At 46.4% G+C, this 16,401-nt stretch overlaps 1 protein-coding gene across 1 annotated transcript in view; it reads right to left on the reverse strand.

The window, feature by feature from the left end:
- NCAPD3 (non-SMC condensin II complex subunit D3) overlaps positions 1-16,381 on the reverse strand; it is a 30,580-nt gene extending 14,199 nt beyond the window's left edge. Inside the window, exons 1-19 of the mRNA XM_039379987.1 lie at positions 16,260-16,381; positions 15,244-15,398; positions 14,725-14,887; positions 13,666-13,841; positions 13,402-13,578; positions 12,955-13,016; positions 12,615-12,702; positions 11,148-11,281; positions 10,357-10,429; positions 9,952-10,074; positions 9,541-9,793; positions 8,846-8,908; positions 8,588-8,671; positions 5,743-5,816; positions 4,686-4,820; positions 3,733-3,953; positions 2,008-2,199; positions 1,574-1,671; positions 1,328-1,443 (exon numbers count right to left, since the gene is read on the reverse strand). Of these exons, the coding sequence (XP_039235921.1) occupies positions 1,328-1,443; positions 1,574-1,671; positions 2,008-2,199; positions 3,733-3,953; positions 4,686-4,820; positions 5,743-5,816; positions 8,588-8,671; positions 8,846-8,908; positions 9,541-9,793; positions 9,952-10,074; positions 10,357-10,429; positions 11,148-11,281; positions 12,615-12,702; positions 12,955-13,016; positions 13,402-13,578; positions 13,666-13,841; positions 14,725-14,887; positions 15,244-15,398; positions 16,260-16,320 (2,448 nt within the window). The 5' untranslated portion in view covers positions 16,321-16,381. The remainder of the gene's footprint in view (positions 1-1,327; positions 1,444-1,573; positions 1,672-2,007; positions 2,200-3,732; positions 3,954-4,685; positions 4,821-5,742; positions 5,817-8,587; positions 8,672-8,845; positions 8,909-9,540; positions 9,794-9,951; positions 10,075-10,356; positions 10,430-11,147; positions 11,282-12,614; positions 12,703-12,954; positions 13,017-13,401; positions 13,579-13,665; positions 13,842-14,724; positions 14,888-15,243; positions 15,399-16,259) is intronic.
- Positions 16,382-16,401: the final 20 nt, after the last annotated feature.

A 16,401-nucleotide genomic window follows, 5' to 3' on the forward strand; every position in this document is an offset into this window, starting at 1 on the left:
AAAGCTCATCACAAGTTAATTGGTTACATCCCTCTCAATGTAGAATTAATCTTAGGATTTCAGCCTTTTGTCCTCCACTGACATTTGTATTGCCATTTATCTGAGCCATTAAACAAGTGCCTCTTATTGATGGTTCAAAACACAGGACATCTCAAAGGAGGGTGCACTGGGTCTGGCTGAGCTGGAGCTCATTTCCCCAGAGCAGCCCTCACAGTCCTGTGCTTTGCACTGGGAGCCAGAAGGGTGTTGATGACACCCCAGTTTTTTGGCTGCTGCTGAGCACAGCATCAGTGCTGGAACACTCCTGCCCCAGTCGAGGGCAAGATCCTGGGGAGGGACACAACCAGTCCAGCTGACCCAAACTAACCAAAGGGATATTCCAGACCATGTGAAGTCAGCTCAGATACAAAAGCTGAGGAAAGGAGCAGGAAGGGGGGGGCACTGCTAAGAAACCATCACACATTGCTGAAGCCCTGCTCCCCAGGACGTGGCAGGACATTGCTGCTCATGGGAAGTAGAGAATAAACCCTGTCATTTTTTGCTTTGCTTTTGGGCGCTCAGGCTTTGATTTTTGCTTTAGTAAAGTGCCTTATCTCAACCCATGACTTGTTTTCCATCTTATTGCCTCTCCCCTTTTCTAGCGGGGAAGGGGAGTGATAGAGAGGCTGGGTGGTGTCCAGCCAAGGTCAACCCACTACATAGAGAAATATAAAACACACACAAAGAGAAATCATTAGGGACAGAGACCTGCATCAGTTTTAGCTTCTTTGCAACTGTGCTCAGGCTGAGATCTCTGTTTTACCAGCAAAATACGGTCTAACATCCCACTGTGGGAGCAGAGCAAAGCTAAGGCATAAAACAAATGGGGCAGAAAAAAAGTTATGTGCAAGTTATTAACTCCCTGTTTAGTCCCATGAAAGAGATCTAGAAAATATGTGTATGTCCAGCAGCTCTGCTATAGAATAGTCAGAGATTAGGGTATAAATCCATGGCTTCAGACTGGACCAAGACTGAGAAATAGCTGCTATAATAAAAGCACAGCAACAGGTCTCCTTTAGGAGTTCTGTAAACTCGGACAGAAGGCAAATGCAAGATATTTAGAGGTGTGTGGGGAGATACTTTGGAAGAAAGATTTCTTACAAGTCCATCCTTAGCTACAGGATGTTCTCCAGCACAACTGCGGCAAAGCAAGTCAGAGCTGAGCAGAATAGGCTTGAGATGATGAAGTCAGATCCTCATTTTTAGAACTAATCAACCCACAAACTGGAAACAGAGCTGCCTCCAAGTGGGGAACAAGCTATTTTAAAAGGCATATTTTAAGTCACACCTGAGCCTCCTCTGGCACATCTGCACATGCATGGCAGAGCTTCTGCAGGGTCTCCACAGCAGGGCTGATCACCTCCAAGGGGCACTGAGGCTCCTTCAGCCAGCACTTGATGTTGTCTGGAAACGAGACCGCACGTAAAATGAGCGTTTCCTAAGCTCATCGAGTGCTTACACAGAGGAGAAACAACTGCTGGGAGGGGAGGCACGAAGCCTCCCTTCCCCTCTGCAGCCCCTCAGAGCCACTCACCCATCAGCCTCTGGCAGCTGCTGTTTGGGAGGTGCTGTGCCACGTGCCCGATGACACGCAGGATGTGTCCGACGGTGCCAGCGCTCGTGTTCCGCTGCCTGGAAAACAGGGGAGCAGCCAAACCAACATGAGCAACAGCTGAGGAACAAATCACAGCTGAAGAGTCCTTTCATCTGGGATATGCATTATTAAGGCAGAGCTGTCAAACCCAATGAAAGCTCAAACAGCCCGAGGAAAGACTTGGTTACTGCACGAATCTGGAGGCCACTCTTTGCCTCCCAGCTGCAGAACCCAGTGCCTGAAGGAAGGACTGTGATCCAAGCAGCTAAACAGCAATCTCTCTGTGGAAGGACACAAAGTGCTCCCTTGCTTTGCTCCTCCTCCTCACTCTCACCTCTTTACTGCAGAATAGAGTTTAAAGTACACACACAAACCTGCTGACACTGTCCCAGGCCTCAATGATCTTGGAATAATCCAGCTTGGGTGAAGAACTTGCCACCTTAGCAAGCAGCATCCAAGCTGCCATGGCATGTTCTGTTTCCACGTGGGACAGGACGTTACTGATGAAAGTGGAGGTGAACTTGTTCTGCTTGGACCATATGTGGAAAGCTTTGTTCAAGTAACGGCTGCAGAGAAGGAAGACAAGTAAATTAGAGGAGGAATGAACAAGACAGTTGGTAAAATCCACTAAAATCCAACATCCCTGTCCAGGGGCAATAAAACAAAGCTGCTGTCACTTGGCATTCTCATTATTCACACTCAAAATCTACACATTCACTATGTATTTTTAGTCTTCCAGTTCAAAACCCTGACCCACTCCAGCCCTGGCATCCTTGCATGGATGTAGTGCCCTGGGGGAGGAAGACAGAAGGTCCAAGTGGTACCACGACACACCAAGAAAATATAATTTCAGCCATTTGTAACACAGACTTTCCAGCAGTTGTTATTTAATACCCAGAACAGAATGGCCTGGGTTGGAAGGGACCTTGAAGATCATCTCATTCCAACCCCCTGCCGTGGGCAGGGACACCTTCCACTGCTTGCTCAGAGCTCCATCCAACCTGGCCTTGAACACTTCCAGGGATAATGGGACAGAAAAGCCATGTTGAGCCATCATACCCTGCTAATTTTTTTGTTTAGCCCTAATTATTTGCTTCGCGTTGGAAGAGCTGTGAGATTTATGAAGCTGGAAGGCACTCTAAGGTCAGGAAGAAGAAGGTGCCATGAATCTACAAACTCTGTTACAAAATAGCCCAAATTAGAACACTGACAGTCCCCCAGATTGGCACAGCAGCACCACCAGTATCTCATTTTCTATTTCTGAGCTATTATGCCCTGTTGACTAATAAACATACAGCTGTCTTTAATCATTGTTGTGTCCTTGTCATACTGTGTGTCATCCCCTTTCTCCTGCTTCTTCCCACAGCATTCTGCAAAAGGCAGAATAATTCGATTTGTCATAAGACAAGTAACATATTGTACATAAGAATTAATACAAGGTGATGTTCTTGCTTTATATATCCTCTCTCACTTCTGTCAGAGGAACACCTCCATTGGAGCTGAATATTCATGTGCATATCAATGCATGCAGAATAGGCTGTAACCAACACTCAAGTCCAGGGAGAGAGCACAGGTAACAAGAGCAGCAAGTGAAAAATACTTGACACAAAGGAAAACTGAACCCTCCTCACCACCTGCCAGCCTGTCCATGCTCAACAGCTCCTCTGTCCCAGGAGCTGGCAGAGCACCACAAGCACCTCAACACCATAGTTTCCATCCCTAGCAGTGACATGAGCTTCCACCCCTTGTTTCAAGCAGGGAATTTAAATAGCTTAAAAAGAAATCCCCAGGAAATTGAGTTTCTTGTCCTTGCACAACAGACAGCATGTGCATTTTAACAGTGTGTCAACTGTGATACCTAATAATCTGTGGCCCCACAGGGAAGGAGAGCACAAACTCATATTCTTATCTTAGCCCTCCAGCCAAGAGGCAATTTCTTTCTGTAAAGGAAAAGTTGTGTGTTCTAGCAGGATTAAAAGTTAAACAAGTCTGGATTTTGTTCCTGAATGTTAATATAGTAAAGGCAATAAAAGCATCCCATACAAAAGGGTATTTCAGAAAAGCCATCAGAGCCCACAGTGAAGGAAAAACGCTCTTACTTCAGCTCCTGGCTTTCTGAAGACAACAGGGTGAGCAGATCCCACGCCAGCCCCTGCTTCCCATCATCACTGCTGGATTTATGGTAAGATTTTATAGGTTGCAACAAGAGCTGATCAAGGCACTCCAAGGCCTTTTCTTGGACAGAGCTTTCTGCATCCATCACAACAGGCACCACTCCATTTAACCAGGCCTTCTGCACTAGAACATTGCTGGGCTGAGACTGAGAGAAACACACGTATTAGAAACATTTTTAAAGCATTAGAGGATCCTATATGCATGGGTTAGACCAGCAAAGGCCTTCAGTTCCTGCTACTAACTTTGAATTTTAATGAACCCCAGCACTGCAATGTGACAGCAGGTGGGACAGATGAACTTGTGTCTCCTCAACATCACAAGACATTTGATCATATCTATGATAAATACCTGGTGCTTCTGCTAAAAGTACTGCAATACTTTGTTTTTAACTCTATAAAGAATTATAACAGCATTGCAATAAGGCTCTACAGCAGATGATTTAACACTAAAAAAAAAAAAAAGAGCTTTGCTTAATATAAACCCTGTGCTCTGAGCCTGAGTTACAGACCCTTTGTGAATAAATAGAAAAGAAAGAAAAATATAGCAGTGCTATCATCTACACATTACATCTGAAAGTGATTCAGGGTTTTTTTTTTTTTGTAACTTGAGAAGGCCAGCAACATAAACATTTTCTTCATGACACATAAATCAACAGCCAGAAGAATCAGTGCTCCCAACAGTTGGAAGCATTCTCCATAAATCACAAGGAGGTATCAGGATGAGTCACGACTTCCGAGTCAAAAGGGAATGAAGAAAATTAGAACAGAGTCATGAAATGCAATTCACTGAATGAATAACTGATCGGTGTGGATCCTCCTCCTTTTAACCCACGGTTTGCCCCGCTCGGTGTGCACCAGAATTCCCGTTTTTCCCTCACCAGGAGGAGCTCTGTGATGGACTGCAGGGCCTGTTTCCGCACGGACACCGCGGGGTCCCGGCACCGCTCCTGGAGGGTGGACAGATCCTCTGCGGAGCAGGGGATCACCCTGTGCTTCAGGATGCTCACCAAAACCTGCAAGTCAAACCAGGCAGCAGAAACTCTGTTGGGAATACAGGCCACGGGCGCCAGAAGTGGCAAATCAAAAAACACAATCTACCCCCTGCCAGGTTTAACTAAGGGATTCATCTCGCCGAGAGTGAAACGGCACATTAACAATTCATGAGCACTGGGCACGACCAGATGTGAGAATGAAACAGGAAAACATCATTTCCCTCGTTCCTGTTTTGTAACAGCGCTCGGATAAAGGTGGATGTCACAATTTTACCCTGAAAATAACACGGCTCTTGTACCAGCCACGGCTTTTACCTGGCAATAAGGAAGAGGGGAGTTATTTTTATTTTTAATCAGAAAGCATCAAAACAAGAACTGTAAAGCCTCGACTGGGAAGCTCAAATCAGTGTGTGAACTGAGGGGGAAGAGCTGGAGTGAAGAGGACTAGCAGAGGAAGGCAGGCAGCAGCAGATACCTATTTTTTAAAACAAGGAAATTTCCATTGAGGCATCTCTTTAAAAGCTATGACTTCATTAAAAAATTGAGCAACAAGCAAAGCAACACACAGAGGCTGGATATAACCTAATCCCTTTGCTAACAAGGTCAAAACAAACTAAGCAGCTAATATGCTTCAGTTTATGAGGAAGTGCCTTAATTGAAAAGCCTATTGACATTTGACAAGAGCCTCTCTTTGCAAATGACGGAATAACAGACTGTCAGAGAGAGCACCAGAAAAATTTCCATCATTATGCCTGCATTATTTACTTATCAGGAACTAGTAAACAAGATCTTTAAGGCCTGGAGGAACTCTGCAGGGAGAGCAGGAAGCTACAAGTGGGCAAATTGACAGAGTTTGCTACAAAACTGTGGCCTGATTATTTATATACGTGACATTTTGGGTAATCGCTGAGAATAGGGAAGGATGCAAAAAGCCCCCCCATACCTGGAGAGCAGATTTCCTCACATTGGTTTTCTCATCTCCAGCTCTCACTCTCAGCATTGCCATGACTTCTTTTCCTATCCAAAACCAGGATGAAAAGAAATTAGCCAACACCATCATTTAGAATTATAGAATCCCAGAATGGTTTGGATTGGAAGGACCCTAAAGCTCATCCAGTTCCACCCCCTGCCGTGGGCAGGGACACCTCCCACTAGACCAGGTTGCTCCAAACTTAATCCAACCTGGCCTTGGACACTTCCAGGGATGGGGCAGCCACAGATGTCTGCCCAAAAGTTTCAGAGGGCCAGAGGAAAAGACTGAACAAAGCACTATTTAAAAAAAAACCCTGAATAACCCAGAACAACAGATAAACCAGAAGTAAAAAACAACCCAAATTTTCCAAAGGCTTTCATTTCAAAACATGTCCTAATACACCACAAAAGAAAATGATAAACCAAATTACTTGATTCACTATCAGTCTGTAATTTCTGACCTCTTTATTTGCCTACATAAAAGATGTTGGGTTACCTTCATGGGCTGAAAGCTCATCAGATGAATCATGCACAGCTCTAACAAAAGCCTGTGGCACAGGTAACTCTGCTACCTGTGGGAAGGGCAGGTGGAGGGCAGAGCACAGACAAATGGAAACAACACAACAGAGCCAAAATAGGTTTATACAGAGCCGAGAACACCCACAACCTTCTGTGAGTTTTGCCTCAGAGCTCCACACAGTTCCAGGAACTCATACATGAACTGCTGTGTTTTATAGAGGGGAAATGACTCTGCTTATGAATTCCTTGAGGCTGCAGAATGGCAGCTGCAATGAACCACGTCAGAGTCTACAAGGAAACCAGAACACACCTCTCTTCCTTGAATGTCAGGTCAGGGCTCAAATTTTACTTTCCACATATTTATTTCCGCGTGTCGTCAGAAAAAAAACACATCATCAAGGTGAATGGCTTATTAAATGGCACACAACTGAATGCACAGAGCCACAATTAATTATTTCCACCCTTTTGAATCATTGGACTATTTGACTGGCCATAATGACTTAAAACATTTTAGCAGTGCTTTCGAGGTTTCTATTTATTGCTGTTTGCTAGGTTTCTCCCAGCATTAAGTCAGATTTCCCAAATATATGCCAAATTTGGAGATCTGTTAAAGAGATTCATATGGACATCCACACTGTTGCTATTAAGAAATAGGATTAGTCACAGGGAACTGATCAAAACTAGTTTAAAAATAAATTTTTATCAAAGGAAGCAAAGGGACTTTGATCTGGGCTTTCTTAATGGGCAGTTAACTGCAGTTCCATCCCCCTCCTGCCTGAGAGCAGCTGGACACAAAGGGCACAGAACCTTTTCATGGCAAGTCTCGTGAGGGAGACCAAATCTGCTAAAATAATCACACTTTGACATTGATTTTACTCACAGTGACTTGGAAAAAGAGAGAAAAAAACCCACAAAAAAATAGAAAAACCAACAAAATACCCCTCAAGTTCTAAATGGCTGAGAACTCTCCGGGGAGACTTCCTTGTCTCCGGGGAGACTGTTTCCTTTGGGCAGAGGGAATTCTGCAGTGCACACCTCACCTTGCAGTTTATCCCCACCCTTCTCATCTCTGCCCTTGAGCGTTTAGCACGTTCTGACTACCCTCAGCCAAGATTTATTTCTCTTTTAAACCATGAGAGCTGTTTGGTCTTCAGAGAAGTGCAAAATTAGCACAGGCATAAGCCAAGCACAGGCGTGTGCCAGACAGCTTTGCTAATGCACCTTGACTGCCTGAATTTCAGTATCCTCTTGAGCTCCAGACAGTCTTTTTTTCATTCAAACCTTTTCTTAATTTGTTTTGCCAAGTGCCAAGTGCATGCTCAGCTGGGTATCAGATACAAAACCAGGCATCCTCTGGCACGAGGAGCCCGCAGCTAGGCAGGGAATACACAATACCTTGAGTGGCCTGGAGGACTTTTCTATCTGAGAGAGCAGATTAATGAAATTTATCAGTGGGCTGTTTTTAAAAGGAGGCTTTCAATGGAGAAGATTGGAGCCTGGCTCCTGGAGATAGGGAGGGAGATCCCATGCGAAGAGCGGCGCGAGACGCGGAACAAAGACGCGACTGCAGGATGTGAACCGGGCAGAGAATTGAATTGTCAGCAGTTCAAGGGAGGTGAACAGCAAGAACTGAGAGCAGAGATACTGGCAGAGGCCTAAAGGTTGGGAAGAAAAGCTCTTGCACGCAAGAGGAAAAGAAAGGGAGAGATTTAAAGCAGGAACATCGTGGCCACAAAAGCCAACTTACATGCTGATTTCATGCTATCAACAAATTAGACCCAGCTTGCCATGCTGCATCAGGACATTTAATGTGACACTTTGCTTTCAACTCCAGCCAATACCTGATGCTGCAGAGAAATGAATCCCTCCCTACAGAACATTGCTACTCTAAGGTGCTGTGCCTTATCCAGCAAAATATATTAGTTCTTTGTGCACTGGAGCAAGAGATTTAATTACCCTGAAATTTATGGAGCTCCAAGTATTATATCCCACATCAATTACCATCCTTTTTGGGGAGAATAAATTACCTGCTTTTCAACAAGTGTTGCCACCACATTAGTAGAAATGAACATCAGTATTTCAAGATTAAAATGTATTTTTCAGACTTGAGTGGAAAGAGTATTTCTTTATGGCTGGCACTTCCACCCCCTCCATCACCCGTAAGTGTCTTTTAACAGCTCCACAGAAAGCTCTCCCCACTTCCTCTGAGAAATGGACAACACATACACTTCAGAAAGGCTAATTTCAATTAAGGCTTTGGATGGTTATCTGAAAAGATTGGTTCAATTTTGACATACCATCAAGCACAGCAGCACTGCTGCTGTCTGTCAGCTCAATACTTCTGAAAGTAGGTAAGGTCTTCTGTGGATGGTTGGACACAGCTGAAAGAAAAGATGAACGTTTAAGACCAACAAAGGCATATGTTCACCCAGCAAGAAGGTTCAGTGTTAAACAGAGAGCCTCCTGCATGCCCTAGGTTTAACAGATATGTGTATATTTAGAGAGTGGCATGCAAAAAAAACCCTCAGACTGACTGGAAAAGAATGACTCTGTACCTTCAGCACTGACTGTCACGCTCGCAGTGTTGGTGTTTGCTTCCAGCACGGTATGGACAGAGGCTGCCAAAAACACAAACAGAAGAAAAAGAAATCAAACCAAGTGTTTTAATTCCAGATATTCTGTCATCCCAATTTTTTTTCAGGCAAGTAATCTAACCGTGGGATGCTCTGTGCATACCTCTGAGCTGTGCCATCTGGCCTTTAGCACACCTGAGGGAGCTGGGAATGCCAGTCACGAACAGAACAACTTAGCAGAAGCAAAAGGCAACTCAAGATTTAATCAGCTGTCAGGCAAGAACGAACTGCCTTTTTTTTTCCCCTCCCCAGCGAGCAATTTCAGTTGCCTGTAAACATCCTTCAAAGGGATCTCGTGGAGGAATCTCTTTAGAAGTGATACACGAGAATAAATCCCTTCCAAATATAAGGCTTCACGAGCAGCAAGACTCATCTGTTGCTTCTCATTATGACACAATACATAAGGATACTACGTGCCAATTTTTAAGTGCCTGACAACTCCTACCTCTCAGCAATTATTCCCTAGAAGGTTCAAGATTTATTTTCACTATGTAATGTGACTCTTGGGGACGGTCCCGTGCAGGGCCAGGCAGCAGTTGGACTCGATCCTTGCAGGTCCCTTCCAACTTTGCCTGTTCTGTGATTCTCTCATTTTGTGATGCATCCATAACACTTACAGCTCTGGAGTAAGTCCTGGATGCTCTGCAAGGTAGCAGCAGCCTTCATGTCGAGGCAGTGGGCAAAGCTGCTCAGAGCTTTGCTCCGGACCGAGGGGGCTTTGTCCGAGCAGCGGCCGAACACCATGACCTGCACTAAAAACTTGTGCTTCAGAAACTTCTGCTGATCCAGGGACAGGGAGTCCTCCGGGTTCCTCTCTGGCACCTCCAGCAAAGCTAAGGCCACATCAAGAGCAAACACTCTGTAGGAAGTCTGCGGGAAGGAAAAGCACAGGAGGTGCTGTGTTACTGTAAGCAAAGGCACAGGCAGTGCCTGCCCGCTCTACCTGCCTTTGGGTGCCAGCACTAACACTGCTATTCAGTGCTCACATCCAACCTTTCATCTTCAAAACATCAAGGAGGTGCACTTACTCTGTTAAGTGAGTATTTATACAGCCAAGAGATGAATTCAGCAAACTCCACACAAGGCAGTTTGTTCAGCAGAGTCACCAGGGCCTGTGCAGCGTATGTGCGATAATCAGCCTTATCTGGGACCTGAAAGACGAGGGCAGTTGCACGGTGTGACATTTCAATGCTCTGCTCTAGAAGCCAGAAAGGCATTTCAGGGCTTAAGGTAAGTATTTTTTTATTTAATGAGGTGATATGGTCACCTTCAGCAATGGCTGGGAGAACAATCACAGCTCCCTCGCTCACTACTGCACTGTAACATCTTTTCATTCCTTACAAAACACATTTCCTAATTATTACAGATAATACAGGCACTCCAATGCATCCACATGAGTTCTCCAGCTCAAGAAGCAATAAAGCTTGGCATACCTTGATACAGATATGTTGCAGTAATATTCGAAGAACAGGAAATACAGCTTCTTTCAGCTCATCTACCAGAGAACTGCACAGCAGAAAGAGAAGTAGATTTTAATAAAGCTGGTTTATTACAGCAGAAAAATCGAGACAAGGACATTCCTTTTGGAATGCATTTGAAAGGGCAGGAAAAGTGGGCATTCTGGAATCATGAGTGCTAGTGCAGCAGGATATGATCACAGAATCATATTTACATTAACTTGCCTTTGCAGGGAAAAACATTTCTTCCAATACCTTTCCACAAGTAGAACAACAACAGAAAAAAAAAAAAAGCTTCTTTGTTCTCAATCTACTTTTATATGTTGTCTGGGAATCTCTGCACAAACTACACTTTCCAACCACATAGATCCCAGACAGGGGGAATAATAAACTTAGGCAAAACATATCATTAAGCAGGAGAAAGCAAAGAACTAAAGAGAAATGAGCTCCATGTTAATCTTTCATTTCCTTTACAATTCTCTGTAGTAAAACACAAGACCTGAAAAACTGACACAAAGCAAAACACAGAAGATGAGTCCCTTCCACTTACTGCCACTTTCCTGTCAAACAGCACCTTCTTCCCCCTCTGCCAGCAAGCTGAGTAAATTCCCATTACAGACATTTTAATTAAACCTCATTTGCACAAACAACTTCAAAGGCAGTGCCAGTTTGTCTCATCCTTCTATCAACTCAACAGCAAAGTGAAGGCAAGAGAAGAAAAGAGCAGCCACAGCCAGGAAGGGCAGTGCCAGAGCTCTGTCCATCACCTGATGAATTTTACAGCCTGATTCCTGGCACTGGTCACAGCTGATGTGATGGGAAGGACTTCGTGTCTGGAACCCCCACGACTTTCCACCATCAGAATGACATTGAGGATTTTCTGGAAGACACAGCGAAGAGTCTGGAAAGGAAAGGTTATTTTCAGGTTTGTTTCCATGGATAAGCCTTCTGAAATAATTACTAAGTAATTCTGAACCAAACAAACTTAGATCCAACCAACAGCAGATGTTAAAGTATGACTCCTAGCAGAATCATTCCAAGAGGACCTGGTCATTAATACATACAACATCTTTCCTGCCTGTGGTAATCTCATATAAGTTCAGTAAAGCCTAAGAAGGCTTCTTGAAAGCATCAACAGATCCCCTCCAAAGCTGTGGACTTTAATTCCCCAGAATCATGTGGAATTTAAGTAAATTCACTGGGTTTTGCAGAGAAGACACCTTAAACTAAATGTCTGTTTTTACCACCACGTGCACTTGAACTTTTAGAGTTTCCTCCCTGCCACACTCTTGGGAACACAGCTTGCCTCATCATCCTGACAATCTCTGAGCAAACAGGAGAGGCAGGGAAGGTGAGGCAGGTCTGGGAAGGGGAGCAACTACATCTTCCTGTCACCACAAATGCCAACAGTTCCAAAAAGCTCCTGCTGCGCTGAGGAACTAAGCAAGCAGAAACACACCTGAGGCTGCTAAAGCTGGGCAGGCACTCAGCAATTCCTCAGGTTAGTGTGTACCAAGCTGCAGGCTTTCCTGACCAGACAGCTGCTAATGCCCAGCCTTGCTGGCCCAGAACTAGCCCAGGTGGGTTCACACAGGCTCACAGACACAGCACGGTCACACCCACGCTCCAAAAGCCCCATCCACAGCAGCAGCACTCAGAAGTGGGACATGACCCAGTCTGCTTGGAATTTACCCAAATAAAAATGCCAAGCTGCAGACAGGTTTCTGGTAGAACTGGCTGTTCCGTGATCACAGACTATGCTCTGAACAAGAACCAGCCCTGCTCGCCACCCCCTGCACATAACACAGCCCCATCATGCTCCAGTGCTGCACAGCCCAACCCCACACACGCTGCCAGGCGGTGCTGGAGCTCCATCTAGCAGGGAATGACAACATTCCAGGCAAACGCGGTAACCTGGAGTTCTCTTTTTTAAGACACAGAGACCTAACGCCACTGCAGCCATCCCTCTGTTCTCGACTCATTTGCCATGAGAGTCACTAGAGCACGGAATTCACTGCACACAAATGCATCAGCAAACAAGCCAAAGGGAATAAGGACTGGAGTGGAAAGAAACATCTTTCCTCTGACCCAGCAAAGACCTGCACACGCACAAAAAGGAAAACTGATGTGAAAAGCAAAAGTAACCATGCAAGCAAAAATAACATGCAGGAAAGAAGCCACCCCTCCTTTTCAATGCTGCTGTGAGGATGTTAAAGATGTTGTTTAACTTTTACCTTATCTTCTGTACTGTGGACAGGGGAACACAGTGAGTGCAGTCCATAATAGGCCAGCTCAGGAATGTACTTGGCTTTATTAACATCCCTAAGAAAAAAGGCAGAGACGTGTCTTGCAGAGAAACAGTTACTACAACTATTACAATTAAAAGAGTTCATTGACTGGAAAACATTCAATATTCACAAGATGCTGTTTGCTCTTAGTAGGTGGAACATGTTATAATTATCTTCAGCAAAAGAATTCATCACTTTCATTTCCATATAAACAGAACAATAACACAAGCACTGAAGGCTTTACTTGTTCACAGCATCGTATAAACATTAAGAATCATTTGCTCACATTGCTGATGAAAACTGGAACTCGTGCACCACTGGCTCAAAGCTTGTCATTTCCACAAAGACCTGCCGGGGAACAAAGCCAAGCTGAGCTCATTCGTCCTTGGAAGTGTCCAAGGCCAAGTTGGACGAGGCTTGGAGCAACCTGGGCTAGTGGAAGGTGTCCCTGCCCATGGCAGGGGGGTGGAACTGGATGAGCTTTAAGGTCCCTTCCAACCCAAACCATGATTTATGATTCTTTGAACAAAACACCTGGCACCAGCCAGCAAGTGTTAAGCTGTTAAGTGTCAGTCAGACACAGAGCAGACACCCCACTCCCAGATTTCCACTGACACTCATCAGGGACCACTTAAAGAAAGGCAGGGCTGCCACCCCTCCATGTGGAGTGCTCTGCGCCCCCCGAGAGTCTGTGTTGGGGGGCATAAGGTTCCTCGAGTTGAATCTTTATTACCTGCAGGCAGTTCTGCAAACATTGAGGCTTTTCTTTTAGGGAGAACTTGGGTAGAAGCCTCAAGAAGTTTTTCAAAAGAAGGAAGATTGCATTGCGGACTTGAAGAAGATCTTCTGTTGAAAAGTAAAGATTTTCATCGTTCTCTTCCTCCTCCTCCTCTTCCAATATCTCTTCCATCTATATAGGTAGAAAAGAGAAACATCTTGCCAACAATTTCCTTATTAATAGCAATTTATGCCTGAAGAGATTACACAAACATCTTACATTGGAGTTGTCATTCCTGTGTCGTTTTCCTTTCTTTCTATTCCTTCCTGGATTGGTCTGAGAGCTTGGAGCATGAATCTTCTTTCTTTTCTTCAGTTCTTGAGGCCAACACTTTGTCAGGGTGTAAAGGCACTTATCAAACATCACTTCATGGAACAGTCGGTTACCGATGCTGCCTGCCCCAGAAAAGACAACATCAGTCCTCTGGCAGACAAAACACAGAGAACACCAAATCACCTGGGCAACACAGCCCATCCCTGGAAGTGTCCAAGGCCAGGTTGGACAGGGCTTGGAGCAGCCTGGGCTAGTGGGAGGTGGCCCATGGCAGGGGGGTGGGACTGGATGAGCTTTAAGGTCCCTTCCAACCCAAAGCAGCCTGTGACTCTATGATCTCTCCACAGGCATTGTCCTAGAGCCTAACAAAGTTCAAGAGAAGAACAAAGAACCAACTGAACAAAGCCCAAGTGCACCAGGATGACATGTCATCAGCACTGACATTCTCCACTAGGATCACCAGCTGTCTGACCCCTTCTAGATGAATATCAGCAAAACTTCAGAGGATGCCTCAGCCTTGAATACAAAAGGATCCTGCTGTGAACCAACCTGCTGGAAAACCCCACCTGCTGGTTACTTTAAACTCGTATTTTTGTTTTCACAAAAGAACCCATCCAAACCTGCTGCACAGTGAAATCCTCTCCAGTGACAGAGCAGGAACAGGAATAAGCTTCTGCCACCTCTGTGTATTGTTGTCAGACCAGAGGGATCTGTGTGGTCCCAGCTCTGTGCACTGTGCAGGCTCCCCTGTCGACCTTGTCACAGGATACAGACCCGGACTGAGGCCATCAAACCACTTTGTGACAGGAGGCCAAGCTGCCACCAGACCATAACACTCAACACTCCCCCCACGGCTCAGGCTGGTCCCCGAGGATTTCAGGGACAGCAGGCAAACAGTGCCAACACCGTCACCTGCTCCACCTGGGATTCTCAGAAATGACAAAAGCCTGATCCTGCCTGAATGATGCTCCATCCAGCAATAAAGAGGCCCATCCCGTGGCTCACCTGGGATCTCCAGCAGCAGGAAGTACAGCCCAGCTGCGTGCAGACCATAAACCCTCTGCTGTGCACCTGCTCTCTTGTGCTGCCCCGCGTGCACAAAGTGATGGAGCACGGCCACCAGAGCCTGGTGGGACAGGTTGTTCTCAGCAAGCACAGTCCAGATATTCTGAGGCAAAACAGGCGAGGAACAGTGAGAGACCCCATAACAACACAGCTGTCCAAAATTAGCCATTATTCAGATTTTAAACAGCTGCTACTGCGACCAACCCCCTATAAATTAAATATTTTAAAAGATGTTTTAATAAGTGTAGTACATAACACCATATATAGTTAATATTATGGTAAATTATAAATTTATTATTAAAACTTGGGAGTAGCTTCCCTCTGAAGCATTCCAGCACATAGCACAAGAATTGTTTGGGGCAGTCTTTGAGTATTTTGTTAATTTCAAGGCAGGACGGAGGTGACAAACAGAAAATGAGGGGTTTGGCTCCGTGCTCAGGAGACACTGGGTGGTCTCACCTCTCTGTTCCCCGGGTCCTGAGCAGCAAATGATGACAGAGCACTGTACAGGCTGGTAAAGGTGTCGAGCCCGTCGGCTGTGATCTCCTCTGCTATCAAGGAATCCAGAGGCTCAGTCTCTGTGAAATCCAGATCCCACACCGTGTCCACCCACACTGAGAGAAAAAAAGAGTTTATAAGCGCCAGGTGCGACGTTCCTCCAAAACACGTGTCTGTCCCCAGCTAACGCTCCGAAATAAACAGGGAATGCACCGACCCCAGCTCTGAAATAAACAGGGAATGCACCGAACCCAGCGGGACAGCGGAGTTTCAGCGGGAGCGCATCCCAATGCCGGGTGTCACCCGCACCCCGGGACCGGGGAGAGACCCCAACCCCGGGACCCAGACCGGGACAGCGATCGGAACCGGGACTAAGACAGAGAGAGACCGGGATCGAGAGACGGAAACAGAGAGACCAGGACTGGGACCGGGAGTCACAGACCGGGACAGAGAGACCTGGACCAGGACCTAGACAGAGAGAACCGGACTGGGACAGAGACCGAGACCAGAACTAGGACAGAGAGAGCGAGAGACCTGAACTGAAACAGGGAGACCGAGAGACCAGGACAGAAACTGAGACCACGAGAGAATCCGGGACCAGGAGACAGTCCAGGACTGAGAGATGGGAACAGAGAGCGCCACTGGGACCAGAACCGGGACAGAGACCGAGGCCGGGAGTCAGAGACACAGAGACCAGAACAGAGTCCGAGAGACCGGAACAGAGACTGAGACCAGGAGAGAGTCCAAGACCAGGACGGGGACCAGGACCCAGACTGAGAGAGAGAGAGATGGGAACACAGACCGACACTGGCACCGGGACAGAGAGACCGGGACCGAGAAACTGAGAGCCCCTGTGAGAGACCGGGACCGAAACCGGGACCGCGAGTCAGAGAAGAGACAGCGAGACCGGAACAGAGACCAGAACCACGACCAAGAGACAGACACACAGACACAGGCAGAGCGCCCGAGCCCCGCACCCGCCGCCAGGTCCCGCAGCCGCCATGCCCCGAGCGCCGCCCGCAGCCGCTCCGCCGCCATCCCGCCTCCGCCGTGCCCGCCGGGAGGGTACGAACGCTCCAATCGCGGTCCCGCCCGCGGCCGCGGCCAATGGCGGCGGCG

This window comes from Pipra filicauda, unplaced genomic scaffold (assembly GCF_003945595.2).
Source record: "Pipra filicauda isolate LSUMZ 115617 unplaced genomic scaffold, ASM394559v2 scaffold182_size1470994_pilon, whole genome shotgun sequence".
NCBI classification, from domain to species: domain Eukaryota; kingdom Metazoa; phylum Chordata; class Aves; order Passeriformes; family Pipridae; genus Pipra; species Pipra filicauda.